Here is a 17907-nt window from a genome sequence, read left to right as displayed (position 1 = left end):
CCACCCCACCCCCCACGTTCTGTCACCAAAAAGACATAAATACCGTATACAGTCTATAATAACAACATGTCTGTCTCTGTGAAGTACGACTAAATGCAGCTTGGTTGCCATACTGTAAAAATATGCAACCTGTATTATTTTGCGCTAAAATGGTCGTTTCAGTTGGAACAGTTGGGATTAGTGTTAATTTTCTTAGACATTTTTAAATGTAGTCTTAGTTTTAGTCCAATTTGTTAGTTTATGTTACAGTTAGTAGTCAACCTCGTCTCGTTTTTATTTAGTCATTTTTTTTATTCGACTATAAAGCTAGCATTTTAGTCTTTATTTTAGCCCCAAAAAACATTTTATTCGTCTAGTTTTGGTCAACAAGTTTTAGATATAAAAAAAAAAAAGATATTGCAGTATATCGTTGCACTCTTTGTTGCAATAAATTATCGATACACTGACAGTAGATATCAAAGTAATGTGTCCAGTTGTGTAGTGTTATGTTATAAATGTTTCTGCACTTTAATTTGTTTCACTTTACAATGTTTACAGTTAGGGATGTTCAATACCACTTTTTTTCAAACCGATAACAATACTCAGACCCTCAGTATTTTGAAAATAAAAAAAAATCATTAAAAGATATTTTTAAACAAATATATTTCCTTTAATTTTGACAACAACAAAAAAACAGCACAGTCACTCTTCAATAGTCTTAACGCTCAAAATAAAACACAAAAATGCTCTTTTAGTTTAAGATTCACAATTTTGAAGTATTTCCAAACCGGTGAAGTTTTGGTGAAAAACTGCTTGCAAGCTAGCGCCACTTACAGGCAAGGAGGACTCACTTAACGTCTTCCCCCTCTGCCATCGCTCGCTTGTACTGCAGTCACGAGTACTCGAGTACTTGAAAAAAGGCTGGTATCGGCCCGATACCGATACCTGGTATTGGTACTCGCAATCCCTATTTACAGTTATAAGGCTAAGCGGCACTGAGGCACGTTTTTTGTTTATGAACTGAGATGTCCATAGATTTTAGTCCAGTTTTTATTAAGTGAAGTACATTTTCGTCTCGTCTTCATTAGCCAATGAAAATGTAGACTGATTTTGTCATGTCTGGGCCTGGGCGCCAGAGTTCATGACCGTGCGCCAGAGTTCACGACCGGTTACGTGGCTGTTTTGAACTGATGTAACCATCATCTAGTTTCAACTAGTTTAGGCTATGTGATGTCTGGACCTATGTGATGTGGTTCTTTAGTCCTTTACTTGCTGCAACCAATCAGATCGATTCACTGTCTGTAGAAGCAGTCAGAGAATTATGTGTGTTTTGCCGGATTATTACCTTCTGTTCATCTGTGCAGCTTTCGTTGTTTCTCGCCTTTCGATGTGAATAGTTAAAATTGAGTTTGTGTCCGCGCTTTGGGATCCGACTCCAGCACACAACAGATTTAGTTAGTCCCAGTTTTTGTTTATTAATGAGGGTTTTAGTCTCGTCTAGTCTAGTTCTAGTCCGGTGAAAAATGTGTGTTGACGAAATTATTTTTGTTTAGTTTTCGTTGACGAAATGAACATTGTTGACAAAAATTGACGTATGCCACTCACAGCCATGACGATGCTTGAATGACCGACGAGGGTCCAGGCAGGAACAGGAACGCACCATTGAATCACCGTAATAAACATCAAAATGCCGCACTGTCCCTAAAGCAGAGTTTGCGACTCATGTTCCAGCCCACCACGCTGGACCACATTTGAATTCCGCTTGGCCGCGGCATACACCGCTCGACCCAAAGCACCTCTGCAGAAACATTTGACCCATTTCATCCATCAGAATCACTCCCTATCCCCACAGTTTGACAGGAAGCCACAATCCTTTTTTTTTTTCTGTTTGCCTGCCAAGAATCCCATCCAAGCCCGGCAGCGATTGGACCTTGCCCATTGTTTGGCTCTCGACTGGACTTTGTATTCCGCGTCGCGCGGCCCTGTGTGGTATTGGCGAGTCAATGGCGTGCGGCCGAGCGTGACTGAGGAGAGCGAGATGTGCATTGACACCGGGAGCAGTGCAGGGGGAACGGGGGGCGCTGCGTCGCATTAGGCTCCTGCGTTTGCTTACGGCCCCTAATGGGAGGTGACATATTGTCAGTGCCGTGCTAAAGTCGCCCTTGTGATTACACTAATTGCAGCCAATCCGGCACTGCGCCTCACCCACAGTTTTTATTTCCTTCGCCCACAGACAATCACCAGGTATAACGGCACACATGCAGAGTCTGCTTATGCCCGCTAAGTATTACTTGTAGCCTGCATCTCTTTTTTAGCTCAATTTTACAACAACCACTAAATTTAATCCATCCATTTATTTTCTTGACCGCTTATTCCTCACAAGGGTCGCGGGGGGGTGCTGGAGCCTATCTCAGCTGGCTTTGGGCAGTAGGCGGGGTACACCCTGGATTGGTTGCCAGCCAATCGCAGGGATTTTGGGGTGTATTATTTTTTTTTAGAAAATTGTTTTTACATTATCCCTAATTCAAGGGTTTAATGTGCGCCATTTTCACAACAGAACATGGATGGATGGATGGATGGATGGATGGATGGATGGATGTACGGACAGACGGATGTACGGACGGACGGACGGATGGATGGAAACATGTTGGCATATAGCGTAACTGGATATAATTAGCAAGACAAACAGATAAATAGCCAGCTAGCTAAACGGCTAAATAGATGGACAGATAGCTAGTAAAATTGATCGGCAGATAGCTAGCGGATTAGACAGATAGATAGATGGACGGACGGACAGACGGACGGACGGACGGATGGACGGATGGATGGATGGATGGATGGAAACATGTTGGCATATAGCGTAAATGGACATAATTAGCTAGACAAACAGATAAATAGCTAGCTAGCTAAACGGCTCAATAGATGGACAGATAGCTAGCAAAACTGATCGGCAGATAGCTAGTGGATTAGACGTACAGACACAGACAGACAGACAGATAGATAGATAGATAGATAGATAGATAGATAGATAGAGCATAGTCATACTGATTACCAAATTGAAGGATGTTTGGTGAAAAATGCGCTATTTACTTCAAGGCAGTTGAAGGTGACAGTTTAGTAATTTATTTTACAAATAAGTTAGAATTTATGAAAGTGACCTTTTACAAATGCGTTTACAAATCTAGATAATCATTTTCAGCCTCCGCCAATGTTGTCTTGAAAAAAAAAAATCAAGGCAAATGAAGGTTAGAGAAATATACATATAAAAATAGAGCGTATAAAAAGTCACACACACACACACCAGATGGAGCAGCAGCAAATTACTCATGATGCACGCGTTAAGCTATTTACATTCTGTTCAGTAATGTAATTATTACTACATGATTTTTGTCAAGTAAGACATTAGCAAGTGTTATTTTGCCACATTTTTGTTGCAAAAGGATTCACGATGTTTCCATTCATTGACTGAAATGGCTTTGGATGCGAGTCTCTTGAGTTACGAGCATATAGTCACTGACTGAATTAAGCCCGTATCTCAAGGCACCGCCGTGTTTGCAAAAGCGGATGCACATGAGCTTCTCTCCCTTGGGCGGTTTCCTCCACCGGTGTTTGCACCGAAGCGCTCCGCGAGGGCCGCAGGCCGCACTATTATCAAATCGCTCGTCTCACGGGTCGCTGGCGCTTCTGGATTCACAGCTTCAGCCGGCACAGAGAGAAAAAATAGTGGGAAGTGGTATTAAGCGTCAAGAGTTGGCCGGGTGGTTTAAGAGAGAGGAAAAAAAACAACAACAAAAAACAGGCAAAAGTCTCTTCCTCCCGCGTCTCAGCTTGAAAGCACGCGTGCGAGTTTGTGATGGAGGATGTTCAACGTTGCTGACAGCTGTCCGTATACTCGCTTAAATGATGAGCGCCGGCGCCTGTCAACACTCGGCGCCGGTCGTGCCCTCGGCGCCGGGAGCCTCCCGGTGCAACCCCCCCGAGACCACCTACACGGTTGAACACAGCCGCGAGAAAGTGTTAAATGTGAAGCGATCTGGTGGAGGTCTGTCAGGATGTCAACAAGTCGGAGCAGCTATGGCAGAGTTGTTATTTATTTTTTTATTTTTTTTTACTATCAAGGGAGGCTTAATGGATATTTGCGTTTTAAAGATTCGGGCTCCATACAGTTCTGCACTGGCCTCAGGATGCTTTGGCATTTACAACTTGTGCCTGAAAACTGCTGTTGAGAGCGTCGAGCATTGGAAAGTCATCAGAGAGCTTTTCTTGCAAACTCTCGGAGTATGTCAGATACTCTGTAGCAAAGGTTTTCAAAACTTTTTGGGTAAAGGGAAGGGAACCCTTGCGGGATTTTTTTCATTCTTTATTTTTACCCAATGACCTCCTCATAATCCTCACATCAAATACAACCTCTGGCTACCTCATGATACGATACGATAATGCAATAACGGTTATCTCACGATATGACGATACCACGATTATCGATATATTGCTCAGGTAAAAAATGCTTGATAATCTACGATAAAACTAATCATAAAATAACAATAATATAAATAAGAAAAATACAATAATTATCAAATAAATATAATAAAAAATAATAATTCATAATATAATAAAAAATAATATAGCTATACTATAAATACATAATATATAAATATATATAACAAATAAATAATATTTGTAATAATAATAATAATTAGTGTTGTTCCGATACGTTACTGCTATCGGCAGAGGTGCCGATACTGCATTAAAACAGTGGTATCGGTATTGGTGACTACTCACAAGTAACATGCCGATACCTTTAATTCCAACGCTAACATCGGATTTTGGATGCAGCATCTTGTGTTTTGCTCGTGCACGACATTCACTGGTATGTGACATGTTCACTGCATGCCGATCTAAGATATCCTATTGGCCCTTGAATGATCTGAACCAATGGCAGGACAGCTTTTTCATGTTGAGGAAAAAAAACCTTAAGTATCGGTATCGGTATCAGTATCGGGAGCCAAAAAACAGTATCGGAACAACACTAATGATAATAATAATAATAATAATAATAATAATACAAAAACCTAAGCTCATGAGTCTTCTTCGCCTGAAGACTTCCGTCCATTTCCCTGCCACTCTTATGAGGTGCTCCCCCTAGTGGCCCGCCAAGTAATTGCTCAATAAGTCATGAAGAGTGGAGCTGTTTTAGTGGCTGCATATTAACTACAAATATGAGGAGCAAGCGGTTAAGAAAATGGATGGATGGGTGGATGGCTCGATCACGATACTTAACGCGGAAACGTATCGATAATCTATCTGGAGACAAAGTATCATGATTTATCGTGATATCGATGTATCGTCACACACCTAAAAGCCACGGGAATTATGTTGTTTTCATCCTAAATATTCACAACTTTTTTCAACAGAAAGGTACATAAAGACGTAAAGTGAAATTGGAGATTTATTGCTAAATACGTTCACGGCTTCCAGTCGCACTAGTTTACAAAAGAACTGTAAGTGTTACCAACTCCGCAATTTGGTCGCGATATTAAAAAACCTTTCCCACTGTTTTTGTGATTATTTTTCCAAAAAAAAAGACAACAGAAAAAGAATCATTTTCACATTGTTTTCCGTATGAAGATATTGTTGATTTAATGTATACGATGACGGTAAAGGCGGTTGGTCAGTGGAAGGCAATCACAGAGTCAATGGTGATGGGCGGGGCTCAAGCAGATGAATTTTAGGTAAAAGCATAATTCCTTTATACTCACTAGACTGATTTTCTCTCCTACCGTACAACAGATCTAATTCGGAAGTTTTTTTTCCCGACACGTTTATCAAATACGGTATCTTGCTCAAATTGCAGCTTAGCATGTCTGTGGATGCATCCCAGTTTCTGTCCAGGTTCTTTCCCTGCAAAGTATGTTTTCAATATATATTTTTTATTATATTAAGGGGAAAAAAAAGCTAGTTTTGAAGTAATCTCTTAATCCGGCCTGATAATTTCAGTTTATCCCTCACCTCTTCCCTCGCCCGGGAACGAGGGTCTATCTACGCGTGTGTTGACTTTCCGCCTGTTCACACTCCCGAACGCTTTTGTTCCTAATCACGTTACGTACACGCGCTAATCCTTTTAATATATTCCGAGGAATAAACAGTTCAAGAGCACTTTGGAGGCGGTTTCAGTTCACCTTCCCAATTTATCGCCGCGTGCGAATTGTGGCGGATCAACTCCTCGTGACAGAGGCTGAGCCCAAAATTTTCAAAGTCGGGGGGGGTAAATATGTACACGATAAAAGGGAGGTTTACACTGCACGCGGCTTTGCGTCGAATGTGTACTGAGACGATCCGCCCTCTGCACAGTTTATTAGGGAACCGCACAAGAAGTCAACTAAAAAGCTGCGGCTGACATGCTGTTAAAAACTCTGCAGCGTGAACTCCGACCTAATTGCAGTTCGCTATTCACAAATCCACTTTTCACTCTTTCTTTTTGTGTTCCTCCTGTAATGCCCTAAAATGAGACAAGATGTGAAAGCACACACACTTCTCAGACAGCCGCTTATATAGACAGGGAATCAATCTGATTGGTTGTGGCTAAACATGTGGGTAACAGGACTGACATGGAACAATCTGATTGGCTTTTGACCAGGTAAAGTTTCAGTTTCAGTGGTGCTCTGAAAGGCGCGCAAACTGTGCTATAATTCTTCATCCCTTGGCGTATTTTGACAACATTTTATCACATCCATGGTAGTAATGCTGATAACTGAAAAAAAAAAATCAAGATGAAAATAAAATAAATGACATAACTTTAGCTTTAACGCAAAATTCAAAGTGTTTTTTTTTTTTTTTTTCAACTCAGCCACACTGTTTTATTGCGATGCCGGTTGTCGCAAAATAACACAAGGCATGCAAAGGTGAGGATGCGAGGTGACAGAAGAAGAAAAGAAAAGTGAAAAGAAAGTTGTGGGGGGGGCGAGCAGACAAAGAAACGCAGACAGTGGAAGTCTGGAAAGCAATATGCTTTTAAAAGAGGCGCCGAGCGAGACAAAGGCAGAGGGCCAAAGAAATGTTTGGAATAGTAAAGAAGTGTTACCTTGCCTGCTTGAAACGTGTGTGTGTGTGTGTGCGTGTGCGTGTGTGTATTTGGGAAAAGTCTGTGTTGCCTTTACAGTTTGTACAACTTTTCTTTCGACAAATGTATTTTTGTTCATCTAGCCATATTGTCGTGTCTGGCACAAGTCTAGCGTATACCGCAACTGTGTGCATGGGCGGAGTCTTCTTTCTTAGGGTGCTTTGTAACATTGGGCGATGGAATGCGGCTGACTCACGGCCAATCGAAGCAGCTCCCCTCATTCCTGTTCAAATCAGAGGCAGTCAAAACGCTCACAGTGCTTGACATTGCAGAAATCTCCCCTCAAATGGTTGTTCCGCGCGGTCAGGCGGGTGCTATTCAAATATTTATAAGATGATGATAATAATTTGTTCAATGTGTTGATTTCTACAATGAATCGGAGTCAATGCACTCACCATTATCCGGACTTTTTTTTGCTAGGTCCTGACAGCTATTGGAAGCAGGCTGTGCCGTTTACTTTGCATTGTAACAATGGAAATGTGCCGCCAGAAAACTAGCTCATCATGTGTTGGATCTGAAACATCGAGCGCAGCAGGAAAAGCACATTTTCACATGATTCTTAGACACGGAAGCAGGAAGTTGTAAGTTGCAGGAAGTTGTGCCCGCTCCCGAACGCAAACTTTGCCAACTGTGCAGTATATAAACTGTTGGGTCGAAAAATAACCCAAATTGGGTCAAAAAGGGGCTGACCCAAATGCTTGGGTGAATCATTTAAAAACAAAAAAAGTTTGGTAAAGTGAATAACGCACAAAACATCCCCAAAAAATTGGGTTGTTTTGTTAAAAAAAAAAAAAAAAAAAAAAAAAATCCCATTGCTTTCTTTTTTTATTTTTTTATTTTTTTCATTTTTATTTCTCAAAATGAATGACTCAACAAGACAACTCAAAAATCGGATTTTGGGTTATTCTGTTTAACCCAACTTTTTGACTTACATGCCAAAAGGTTTACAATGTAAATAAAGAACCCAAAACGCTGGGTTGATTCCCCAAAAATGTGTTGTGTTGTGGGTTGTTCATTTGGTTTAAATAAGTAAACCAATAATGTTGGCTCGGTCCCTTTTTTTGTTTTGTTTTTTGTTTGTTTTTTACCCAATTTGGGCTTTTTTTTTTTTTTTTTTTTTTTTTTTTTTTACCCAAATTTTTATTTTTAATGCACAACCCAAACGTCTGAGCCAGCCTCTAAAAATCTGGCTCGTTAGGTGGGTTATTTATTTGACCCAATTTTTAAATAAACCAAAATGTTGGTTCAGTCCCTTTTTGACCCAATTTGGGTTATTTTTGACCCAACTGTTTTTTTTAGAGTGTATGATTGACATACATGCGGCAAAAAAAAACGACACCTGCTTCGTAACAGGTCAAAACAACGAGGTTGGTGAAATCTACCAAGATGTGAGACCAAAGCCTCAAAAAAAATGAGATTGTCCTGGCCAAAACTGATCATCGTAGCCTTGCCACCCACTGTAGAAAATAAGTAGTACGGGCCATGTCAGTTGTAAAGTTACGTACGTACCGCAGGCCGCTAAAAAACGGATGTCAGTCCGTAACCGTTGCGGAATGAAGGCGGGGACATGGAAGCAGTTGGGCTGGTGACCATTGGCCCCCTGCCTCTCAGCCTGCAGTCATCAGTCTTGCCTGGCTGTCATTCGCTGTCCGCTGCCAGCTGTCAAAGGGCCCACTCCGCCGATGAGACTTCCCGCGAACGCTCTCCAATCAATCCAAGCGCTCCTAATAGGTCACGAATGGCTGCGCGACGCTCGCCAATATGCCTTCGGACGGCGGTAAACCGTCGCGGGGAAGCGAGATCGACACGTACGGCAGCCGAATTTGCATCATCAAGCCTCCATTTTTTGCTGCGGCCAGGAGAGAAAAAGCTAATTGACACGCTGCTAATTAGCCCTGCGTGGGCTGGCGACAAAGCGGCGCGGCGGTGGCCAAATTTCGAGCGAGAACCCGGAACACGCGAGCGAGCGTACGTCTCATGCTTCCTCATTAGCGTTTCCTACTTGCAGGCCTAATTATGAGTAAATGTGTACACACTTAATGAAATTCCCTAATTGGGGAGGCAGAACAGAAGAAGGGAGCGAGCCATCGGAGGAGTTTTGTTTTTCAGATAGCGAGCGCTCCAACGCTTCAACCAAATGTTTCGCTTTGCAAATCAACTAACTTGTGGGCCGCCGGTGCATGCGAGAATATGTTTGATACAAATGCTCTCTAATTAAACACAATGAAACTGCCTGGCGCCCCTGTTAAGTCATCTACTGCAAAAAAGAAAAAAAAAAAAAAAAGAGCAGTAGATAGGCAAAATGAATTAATTTCATCCTCCCGACGCCGTTTGCCTCGGAGGCAGCGAGGAATAAACATGACGGCGTGTGTTTTACGGCTTTGAAGTTTCCACTCCGCGGCTGGAACGTTTCTTAATTGGAAACTTGAAACGAAGTATTTGGGATCAATTTGAGCGGAGCAGGCCAGTGAAAAGGAGTCATGCATATTGGACGCGACTCGTTAACATATCAATAGGTGGGGGGGCCTCGACGCTGTTCCGCCTGGATGGAGGAGGATGATGGCGATGATGATGATGATGGCGATGATAGTCTGCCATTTCCGGGTCACGTTCTCCCGCCTCCGCCGCTTGTCAAGATTCGGCCGGGAAAGACACTGGAAAACAGGACGGAGGATGCACATTGTCTGCATGTTGTCGCTTATTGTGAACGTCTGCTGCAGGGTTTCGCAGTCTTTACTGAGCTGAGGAACATACTTAACTCATTCACTGCCATTGACGGAAAAAGACGTCAAATGATGCATTTTTTTTCTGGTCTGGCAATGAATGTGTTAATAAATAACTAAAAAAAAAAAAATCAAAGTGGCCCTTGCAGCTTTCTATTTTTCTGTATGTGGCCATCAGAGGAAAAAGTTTGGACACCCCTGCTGTACATTATATCAACAATTTATAATTACTTCATTGATTTTTACCATGTTTAACTCATTCACTGCCATTGACGGAAAAAGACGTCAAATGATGCATTTTATTTCTGGTCTGGCAATGAATGTGTTAACATTACAAATATGTTTACTCAGAAATGGAATAATGTATGCTACGTCGTCTAGCTCAGGCAGCTTAAATGCTGAAGGGGCCACGATTTTTCATCAGTGTTACTGGGCGGCCACATACGCCCACACTGTGCATACATGCAAAAATATGTGTGTGTTTTTTTTTTTATTGTTCAGTGCAAGCCTACTCTTCTAAACCCTGAACAAAGGGTTTGAATCTAACAACCAAATATCCACCTACTGTATTTTTGTTCCAGAGCAAAGGGCTCTTGGATAAAAATAACCATTCAAGGATTACACAAAAACACTTCACGAGAAACCATCATTTAAAAAAAAAAAAAAAAAAAAAAAGACACAAATAAGATTTTAACTATTTATTCACATCGAGAGGCGTGGAACAAGCTTGACTAGACGAGAAACAAAGAGAGTTGCACAGAGAGACAGTGGTAACAGAAGTAATAATCCGACAAACACACATTCTTCTCAGGCCGCTACTACAGACAGTGAATCGATCTGATTGGTTGTGACTAAGTAAAGGATTAAAGATTGACATCACAAAGTTCCTGACATCACATAGCTGTCACTTAACTTAAAACCAGTTGGGACTAGATGCTGTTACATCATGTGGGTAACATGTGGGTAACAGGACTGACATGGAATTATCTGATTGGCTGCTGACCAGGTAAAGGGATGAAATATTCCTGACATCACATAGCCCTTGACATCACATAACATCACATAGCCTAAAACCAGTTGAAAGTAGATGCTAGTTACATCAGTTCAAAACAGACACTTGTTACATCGGTACATAACAGACACTTGACCTCACAGTCATGAACCCAAACTTAACAGGTGATGAACTCAAACTTAACCCTGGCGTGACCCCAGACATGACAGGTGTGGTATCAGTAATGGCATCGGCCAATATGGCGCAGCCGGGTATCAGAATCGGTATAGGAATTTGTCTGCTTTAGGATGAGACACTCAAACATTGTAGAACAAGCAACAGTAAAACAAAAGGAACAGTTAGCACGTGAAACGAAAGTACAGACAGTATTTATGCGAGTATGCCATTGGTGCTGTGGTAAATAGTATTTTTTCGTGTGTAAGTGATGCTCAAACCAAAGTAGAGTGAAAATAAGTGACCAGATACCAGAAGGAAAAGGCATTTTCAGGGTGGAGGCAAAGCTAGCTAGCTAGCTAGCCAGCCACCTAGCTAACTGACCACATGTGCCAGGTAAGACCTGATGCAAAAGAATTTGCTGAAGCTTTTACGGAACATAGTGGGGGAGGAACGACTAACGTTCGACTGCAAAGTGTGTTGCGCTACGCTGTTTTAGCCACGCCCCCCCCCCCAAAAAAAAAACAGCTATAGTATATCTCCACAAGTGAGGCACATCTTTTCAGCAATTATCTTCAAATATATATGTTGTATTTAGAAACACATATGGCGATACGGGTTAAAACGGTTATTATTGATTATTTGGAAGAACCCAAGTTCTGATTCCAGCTTCCGTGTAAGTTTAGCCGTTCTGACGCACAATAACGCATGTTGTGTATTCAGCTTTCATGCTTTCTGCGCGGCGACTTAACACTCCACTTCGCAACAAAATGCCCGCTACACAAACCGGAGCGTACAAATCCGACCAAAGTGCGTTAACGACGTTTTGGACACACATTAACACATTCACTGCCAGCCCAGCAAAAATGCATTATTTGACGTATTTTTCCGTCATTGGCAGTCAATGAGTTAGATGAGATGTAACCAAAATTGACGGATTTTTAAGCAAAATTTGCCTTAAAAAAAGAAAAAAGGAAAAAAGGATGCTGCAATATAATCACAAAATATATTGGCACATTGTGTTTAACACATTCACTGCCAGCCCAGCAAAAATGCATTATTTGACGTCTTTTTCCGTCAATGGCAGTCAATGAGTTAAGAAGCGTCGTCTTGAGCAGGTGAGCAAAGAGAAGAAGCGAGCTGTATGACTTGCTCCGGGAGGCTCGTCCGCTCCAGGGGATTTGACACCGTCGCACAGTCGCTTTCCAATAACACGGGCATCGCCTCCACCAACAGCCTGAGAAGGAATTATTTCCGGAAGCTGCAGGCCCAGGCAGGAAGCGAGCGTGATTATAGACGTCCCCCCGCCCCCCTCCCGACAGGACACAAACGCAATCGGTTAAACCGTCTGCCGCCTCTGTGGAGTTTTTTTTTTTTTTTTTTTTTCTTGGTTGTCGTCTTCTCTCGGGATTGTGAGGTCAAAGAAAACTTTTCGTTTGTGATTTTTCCAAATAATCTTTTTAAAGACATTAATCACGCTTCAGGCCGCACGTAACGCGTCAACCTCTCATTTCCGTTTGGAGACTTTCATTTTTTGGCTCCTTTCCGCCTATTTCCGCCTTTGGCTGAGCTGAAGCGCAAAGAACATAAGCAGCCGCCCCTCCCCATGCTCGCCTCCCTGCTGCTCTCCAGTGTTTGTCTGAGGTATTAGGCGCTTGTTGCCTCATTGGATTGAATTAATTGATTAATACTTTTATCCAATTAGTGCTTCCTCATGCAATTAATCGGCTGCCTGAGGTCGGCGGCTCGCTCTGTCGGTCCGACAAAAAGCCAGACACGCCAAAGAGTTGAACAGTGACCTCGGGCTCCAGGCTCATTGTTGAAAACACAATAAACGACTGATAATCACACGTTGTGGGCTCTCAGGGTAGCACAAGGCGATGTTGATGTTATATGACACTGTATTTATATGCTGTATGTATACGTACGTATATGTGTGCAAGGCTCTCTGAGGATCATTGTGTATAATTTTGCCAAAAAAAACCTCACCAGTGTTTTTCAATGTGTGTATTCACATAGCCCTTGACATCACATAACATCACATAGCCTAAAACCAGTTGAAACTAGATGCGAGTTACATCAGTTCAAAATAGACACTTGACCTCACGGTCATGAACCCAAACTTTGAATAAGTGGTTAGGAAAATGGATGGATGGATGGATTGTTGGATGGATGGATGGATGGATGGATGGATTGTTGGATGGATGGCTGGATAGGTGGATGGAACAATGGATGGCTGGATGGATGGATTTGATGGATGGATGGATGGATGGATGGATGGATGGATGGATGGATGGATGGATGGATGGATTGTTGGATGGATGGATGGATGGATGGATTGTTGGATGGATGGATGGATGGATGGATGGCTGGATGGATGGAAGGAACAATGGATGGCTGGATGGATGGATTTGATGGATGGATGGATGGATGGATGGATGGATGGATGGATGGATGGATGAATTCAGTTGTAAACATGTACAAGTGTAGTGCAAAGTGCAGTCCAACCGTGCGCAATGGTGGAGTTTGTTTTTTGTTTTGTTTTTTTGACTAGTGCAGATAGAATAGTCGGGCATTTGCACAGTTATGTCCCATTGTGCGATGGAACGCAGACGACTCCCAGACAAACGAAGCGGCTCCAGACATATAAACAGACGACTGATTTTGGTGTCAGTTTTTTTTTCTTTTCGTTTGTTTGTTTGCTTGTTGTTTTTTGCCTACACCATGTAATGTGAATGGGGCGTGATGTAATAATGTGACGGTTATTTTGAGGATTCTCCTTGGATTTGTGTTTTTGTTTTTTTTTTTTTTTTTTGTTTTTTACATTACATTTTTTTACATTATGCCTTTTTCTAACTGTCTTTAGATGCCAAAAAATTACAGGCATGCCTCTCTCTCTCTCTCTCTCTCTCTCTCTCTCTCTCTCTGAGGAACTTGAGGACACTAATAAGTTATGTTTTCTGTCTCACAGGTTTGTCCTCTCTTGGGGTCGCTGATGGACCAGCACAAGACATTTGAAGACTGACTGCTTTTTGCTACACTTTTATTGTTGTTCCATCAACAGCGACAACGTTGACACAGTTCATATAGTTGCCCTCCAAGGAAGTTGTACTCTTTTTGGACAGCATGAAACCAATTGGAACACAGAAGGCGGACATTTTAAAGGCATTTATTATGATTGGATGGGCGGAGTGTGGAAGGTTGGAGAAATAATCTCAACGTGAAGGTTTTTCTTTTTTTTTTCTTTTTTTTTTTTTTTTTTACACAGAATCTCTTGTTTGGAACATCGGAGTTGAAAAGATACTGTTATGTGACGTGAAACTCTATCAGGAAAGAGCGTCGGAGATGGATTCCGAGTGAGTTACCATGCCAACGCTTGGCAGGAATCTCAAGTGGCCTATAAGTAAGCTTGCATCCATCTTATAACTGACCATCTTTGATCCCATGGATTAATATTCACCTCGTTGCAACTTGGACATTATTTCTTTTCTTTTTTTTTTTCTTTTTTTTTTGGACCCCTGCTGGACTGTTTTTTTTGGTCGTTTCCTTTTCCTGTAATTCGACATGGCTCCTGTCTGGACTGTCGGCGCCTGGACGCTGTTGGCCGCATCGATTTTTTTTAGCTGCTGGTGCGACGCGACACGGACTAGCAGTTCCAGCAGGGGGGAGCAGGGAGCCTCGTCCGTGGAACGGGTGAAGCGGGGGTGGGTGTGGAACCAGTTCTTTGTGGTGGAGGAGTACACCGGCACGGAGCCCCTCTATGTCGGAAAGGTAAGACGTCCATTTTGTTTTGTGTGAGAGTTGTCGTGGTTTTAAATAGTGGACATTGTCCTTGAATGTCCATAAAGTTAATTTAATTTTCACAAGACATGTTTTGGCCCTTCTATGTTTAAAATCAACACTAATTGTCATATGAAGGGGAACATAATAAGCCTGTGACGTGAGCTTAATATGTGGAGGAACTCAATGCGTGCGTGCGTGCATTAACAACATAACATAATAATAATAATAACCATAATATAATAATAAAACATAATAATAAAAACATAACATTGATGTAATGTATTTTTCTTTTTTTCCAGTATTGTGACCACAATATCGTGATAATTATCGCAACGTGAGCTTCATATTGTGATACTATCGCATTGTGATGTGTGGCTATCGTTATACCCCTAGTTAGCACAAGCGCTAGTTAGCATTTTTAAAGGCATGGTAATTTTCTAGTAAATTTCCAGAAAACGTACAGTACAGCTTTCCAGTGGAAATTTCGCAGGGTGATTTTGGACATTTTTAAAAGCATTTTTCAATCCAGATGTGAATCCGTTGCAGATTAGCACTTTAAAAAAATGTGATTTTCGTCTCGCTAATTCCTGTGTATGCTTTAGTTATGTATTTCCATATAGAGTATTGTGTTTCTGTTGGTGTCCGATGTACTAAATTGAAATAGTGACCCTCGAGATTCATTGCCAGACCAGCAAAAAAAAAAATGCATCATTTGACGTCTTTTTCCGTCAATGGCAGTGAATGAGTTAATATGAACTCCTTATTGCAACCTTGTGTAGCATTCTAATATGTTAATGAAGGTGATGAGGTTTGAGACAAAAGTATTGGGACTCGCGTGGCACAAGCCGATGATCACATTGTCTGTCTATGAACACATACTACATGTTTGATGCACGCCATCGCCTCTTCTGAAAATGTATGGACTCAGCTGGAAGTCACCAATCAACGCTTTTAGTGTCGCGGAGGATTAAGCCTGAGCCGAGTGCCTCTCAACTGGATAATTGTGGCATGTTTTTCATTTTTGATTTTTTTTTTTTTTTTTCTCCATTAATATTACTTCAGCCAAGTCAGCAGGCTTGCCAAGCTCGTTCTGTCTAACACCCCGGCTACTCCGCTAATGAAATCTGATTTACCAATAAAAAGGCTACTCACGTCACATTAAACTGGCAGCCTGGATCAGTACATTTGGATAATGAATCCTCGCGAGGGTGAACGATCCGAGTGGCATTATAATGTACTTTTTTTTTTTTTTTTTTTTTTTTTCCGAAATGTGCTATTTTAGTACGAGCAGGGGACACACGCATTCGAATGTGTGAAATATGCTTCGGCTGCTTCTAAAGTGCTGGAAAGGGAAGAAAAATGACGTTTGTTGTCATTTTTCACTTCAGAAAATGAGTGCAAGTTTGATCATGTTTCACGGCGTACATTGATTGCGATCATAAATATTAAGCAGATTTAACAAGTATGATTGGTGTGCAGATTGGAGAAGAAAAATCTGTTTTAACACACCGTTTATTTTTTTTTTAGCTTTCTTTGGTGAAGTTAAAAAAAAAATCCTCAAAACAGAAGCTTCGTCGACTCAATGTTACATTTTTTTAATTGCTTTTACATTGGTTGACTTATTTTAGGCATTTAATTATGTTATTATTTATTATGTTATTGTTGGACTAAAACAGCTATCCATCCATCCATCCATCCATCCATCCATCCATCCATCCATTTTCTTGATCGCTTATTCCTCACAAGGGTCGCGGGGGGTGCTGGAGCCTATCTCAGCTGGCCTAAAACAGCTAGTTTAGTTTGTTTTTTATACTTGTATAATTGTTCAACGTTGCTTGTACAGTAGGCATGTAACAAAAAAAATGTTTTATTAAAAATGTTTATTAAAATGTTTAATTTATTTATTTTTTTTCATTTTTGAGTGCAAAGGGCCGGACCAAATCGAATTGTTCCACTTTGAAATATATTGAGATACATATTGAATGGATTTTTATTGACGAGATATTTTTGCAAAAATTAGCAAAATTTAGCTAATTCAAATGTATGTAAAATGAAAAAAAAACAACGTAATTGCGTCTGTGAGTGCTTCATGAAGCTTCATTTTCAAATCACTAGTTGTCTGTATTGACTCATTCAATCCCAAAAATGTGTAAAATGTTTTTAATACGTTGTTCTTCCCTCCCACAATGTTTTTTATTTTTATTTTTTTTATTTTTTTATTTTTTCCCATGCAAGAGCATACAGAAGGCTTTGATGCAGCTTCTTGCATGAAGAGGTGGCTTAAAGCAATGGTAGTTATTTAAAAAAAAAAAAAAAAAAGTAGAGAGTATAAGAGATCAGCTAGGGCCATGTTGTAACAAGGCCTTTTCATCACGAATGTGAATATTGATGAAACGTAGCTATATTCTAATGCATATTCTAATGCTAATTGCTGCAAAATGGAAACAGATACAAATATACTTTTTTTTCTGATGAAAGAAGAGATGCTAATCTTTCTTTTGGTAGGTTCCATGTTTTATACTATATTTTAATATTCTGTGGGCCTTGCAAAATCAGTCCAAATCCAGTAAAACAGCTGGGATCAGAGGAAGTTGCGTCAGTAAAAATGGCTGGGAGTGAATATGAGTTAACAGATAAAGATCAACACCACACATCCAACATATACGCAATTATGAACCCATGTTCCATAGATGGGCGCACTCAGTAATTCAATTATTCAACACACACAAAAAAAAAAGTCTTCACATGGGTCTCAGTCATAGCATTAGCTAGCATAGCTGCTAGCTTTGCCCTTTTCTAAGTAAAATGTGTCATTTTTGGTACGTCATTTGGGTGAAAAAGACTTCTTTTTTTTTCCCAAGTTGTGTACATTGTGACATGAAAGATTCCGCTGTTAGGCTACCGATTACGTCCCAACAGTTACTTGTGTCATTGATGTTCTCCCTTTCACCCTCTAAACTTCAAAAGTTTCCTTCCCACATGTAATCAACACCAGACCATCTTTACACTGACATCTTTATTTTTTCACCATTTCTCTCTCTTTCTCTCCTCTCTGGTTACCTCCCCCTGCAGCAGCTTCTTGCACCTCTGCTGCGTCTGATAGTCACCTTGTTAACACTTTGAAGCGTCGGAGATCTGAG

General features: G+C 41.0%; 1 protein-coding gene across 4 annotated transcripts in view; it reads left to right on the top strand.

The window, feature by feature from the left end:
- The window catches only part of cdh22 (cadherin 22), a 238991-nt gene that overhangs the window by 146394 nt on the left and 74690 nt on the right, over positions 1–17907 (top strand). For 2 of the 4 annotated variants that reach the window (XM_077529529.1, XM_077529533.1), the window contains one exon: positions 13956–14755. In XM_077529529.1, coding sequence (XP_077385655.1) covers positions 14549–14755 — 207 coding nt within the window. In that variant the 5' untranslated portion in view covers positions 13956–14548. Of the gene's footprint in view, positions 1–10777; positions 10826–11087; positions 11381–13955; positions 14756–17907 lie in introns of those variants that run through there. The other 2 variants (XM_077529532.1, XM_077529531.1) reach the window with 2 other exon arrangements.

This window comes from Festucalex cinctus, chromosome 8, assembly GCF_051991245.1.
Source record: "Festucalex cinctus isolate MCC-2025b chromosome 8, RoL_Fcin_1.0, whole genome shotgun sequence".
In the NCBI taxonomy this organism is placed as follows: Eukaryota; Metazoa; Chordata; class Actinopteri; order Syngnathiformes; family Syngnathidae; genus Festucalex; species Festucalex cinctus.
Note: the sequence above shows the minus strand (reverse complement) of the source record. Positions and strands in the feature narration are given on the sequence as shown.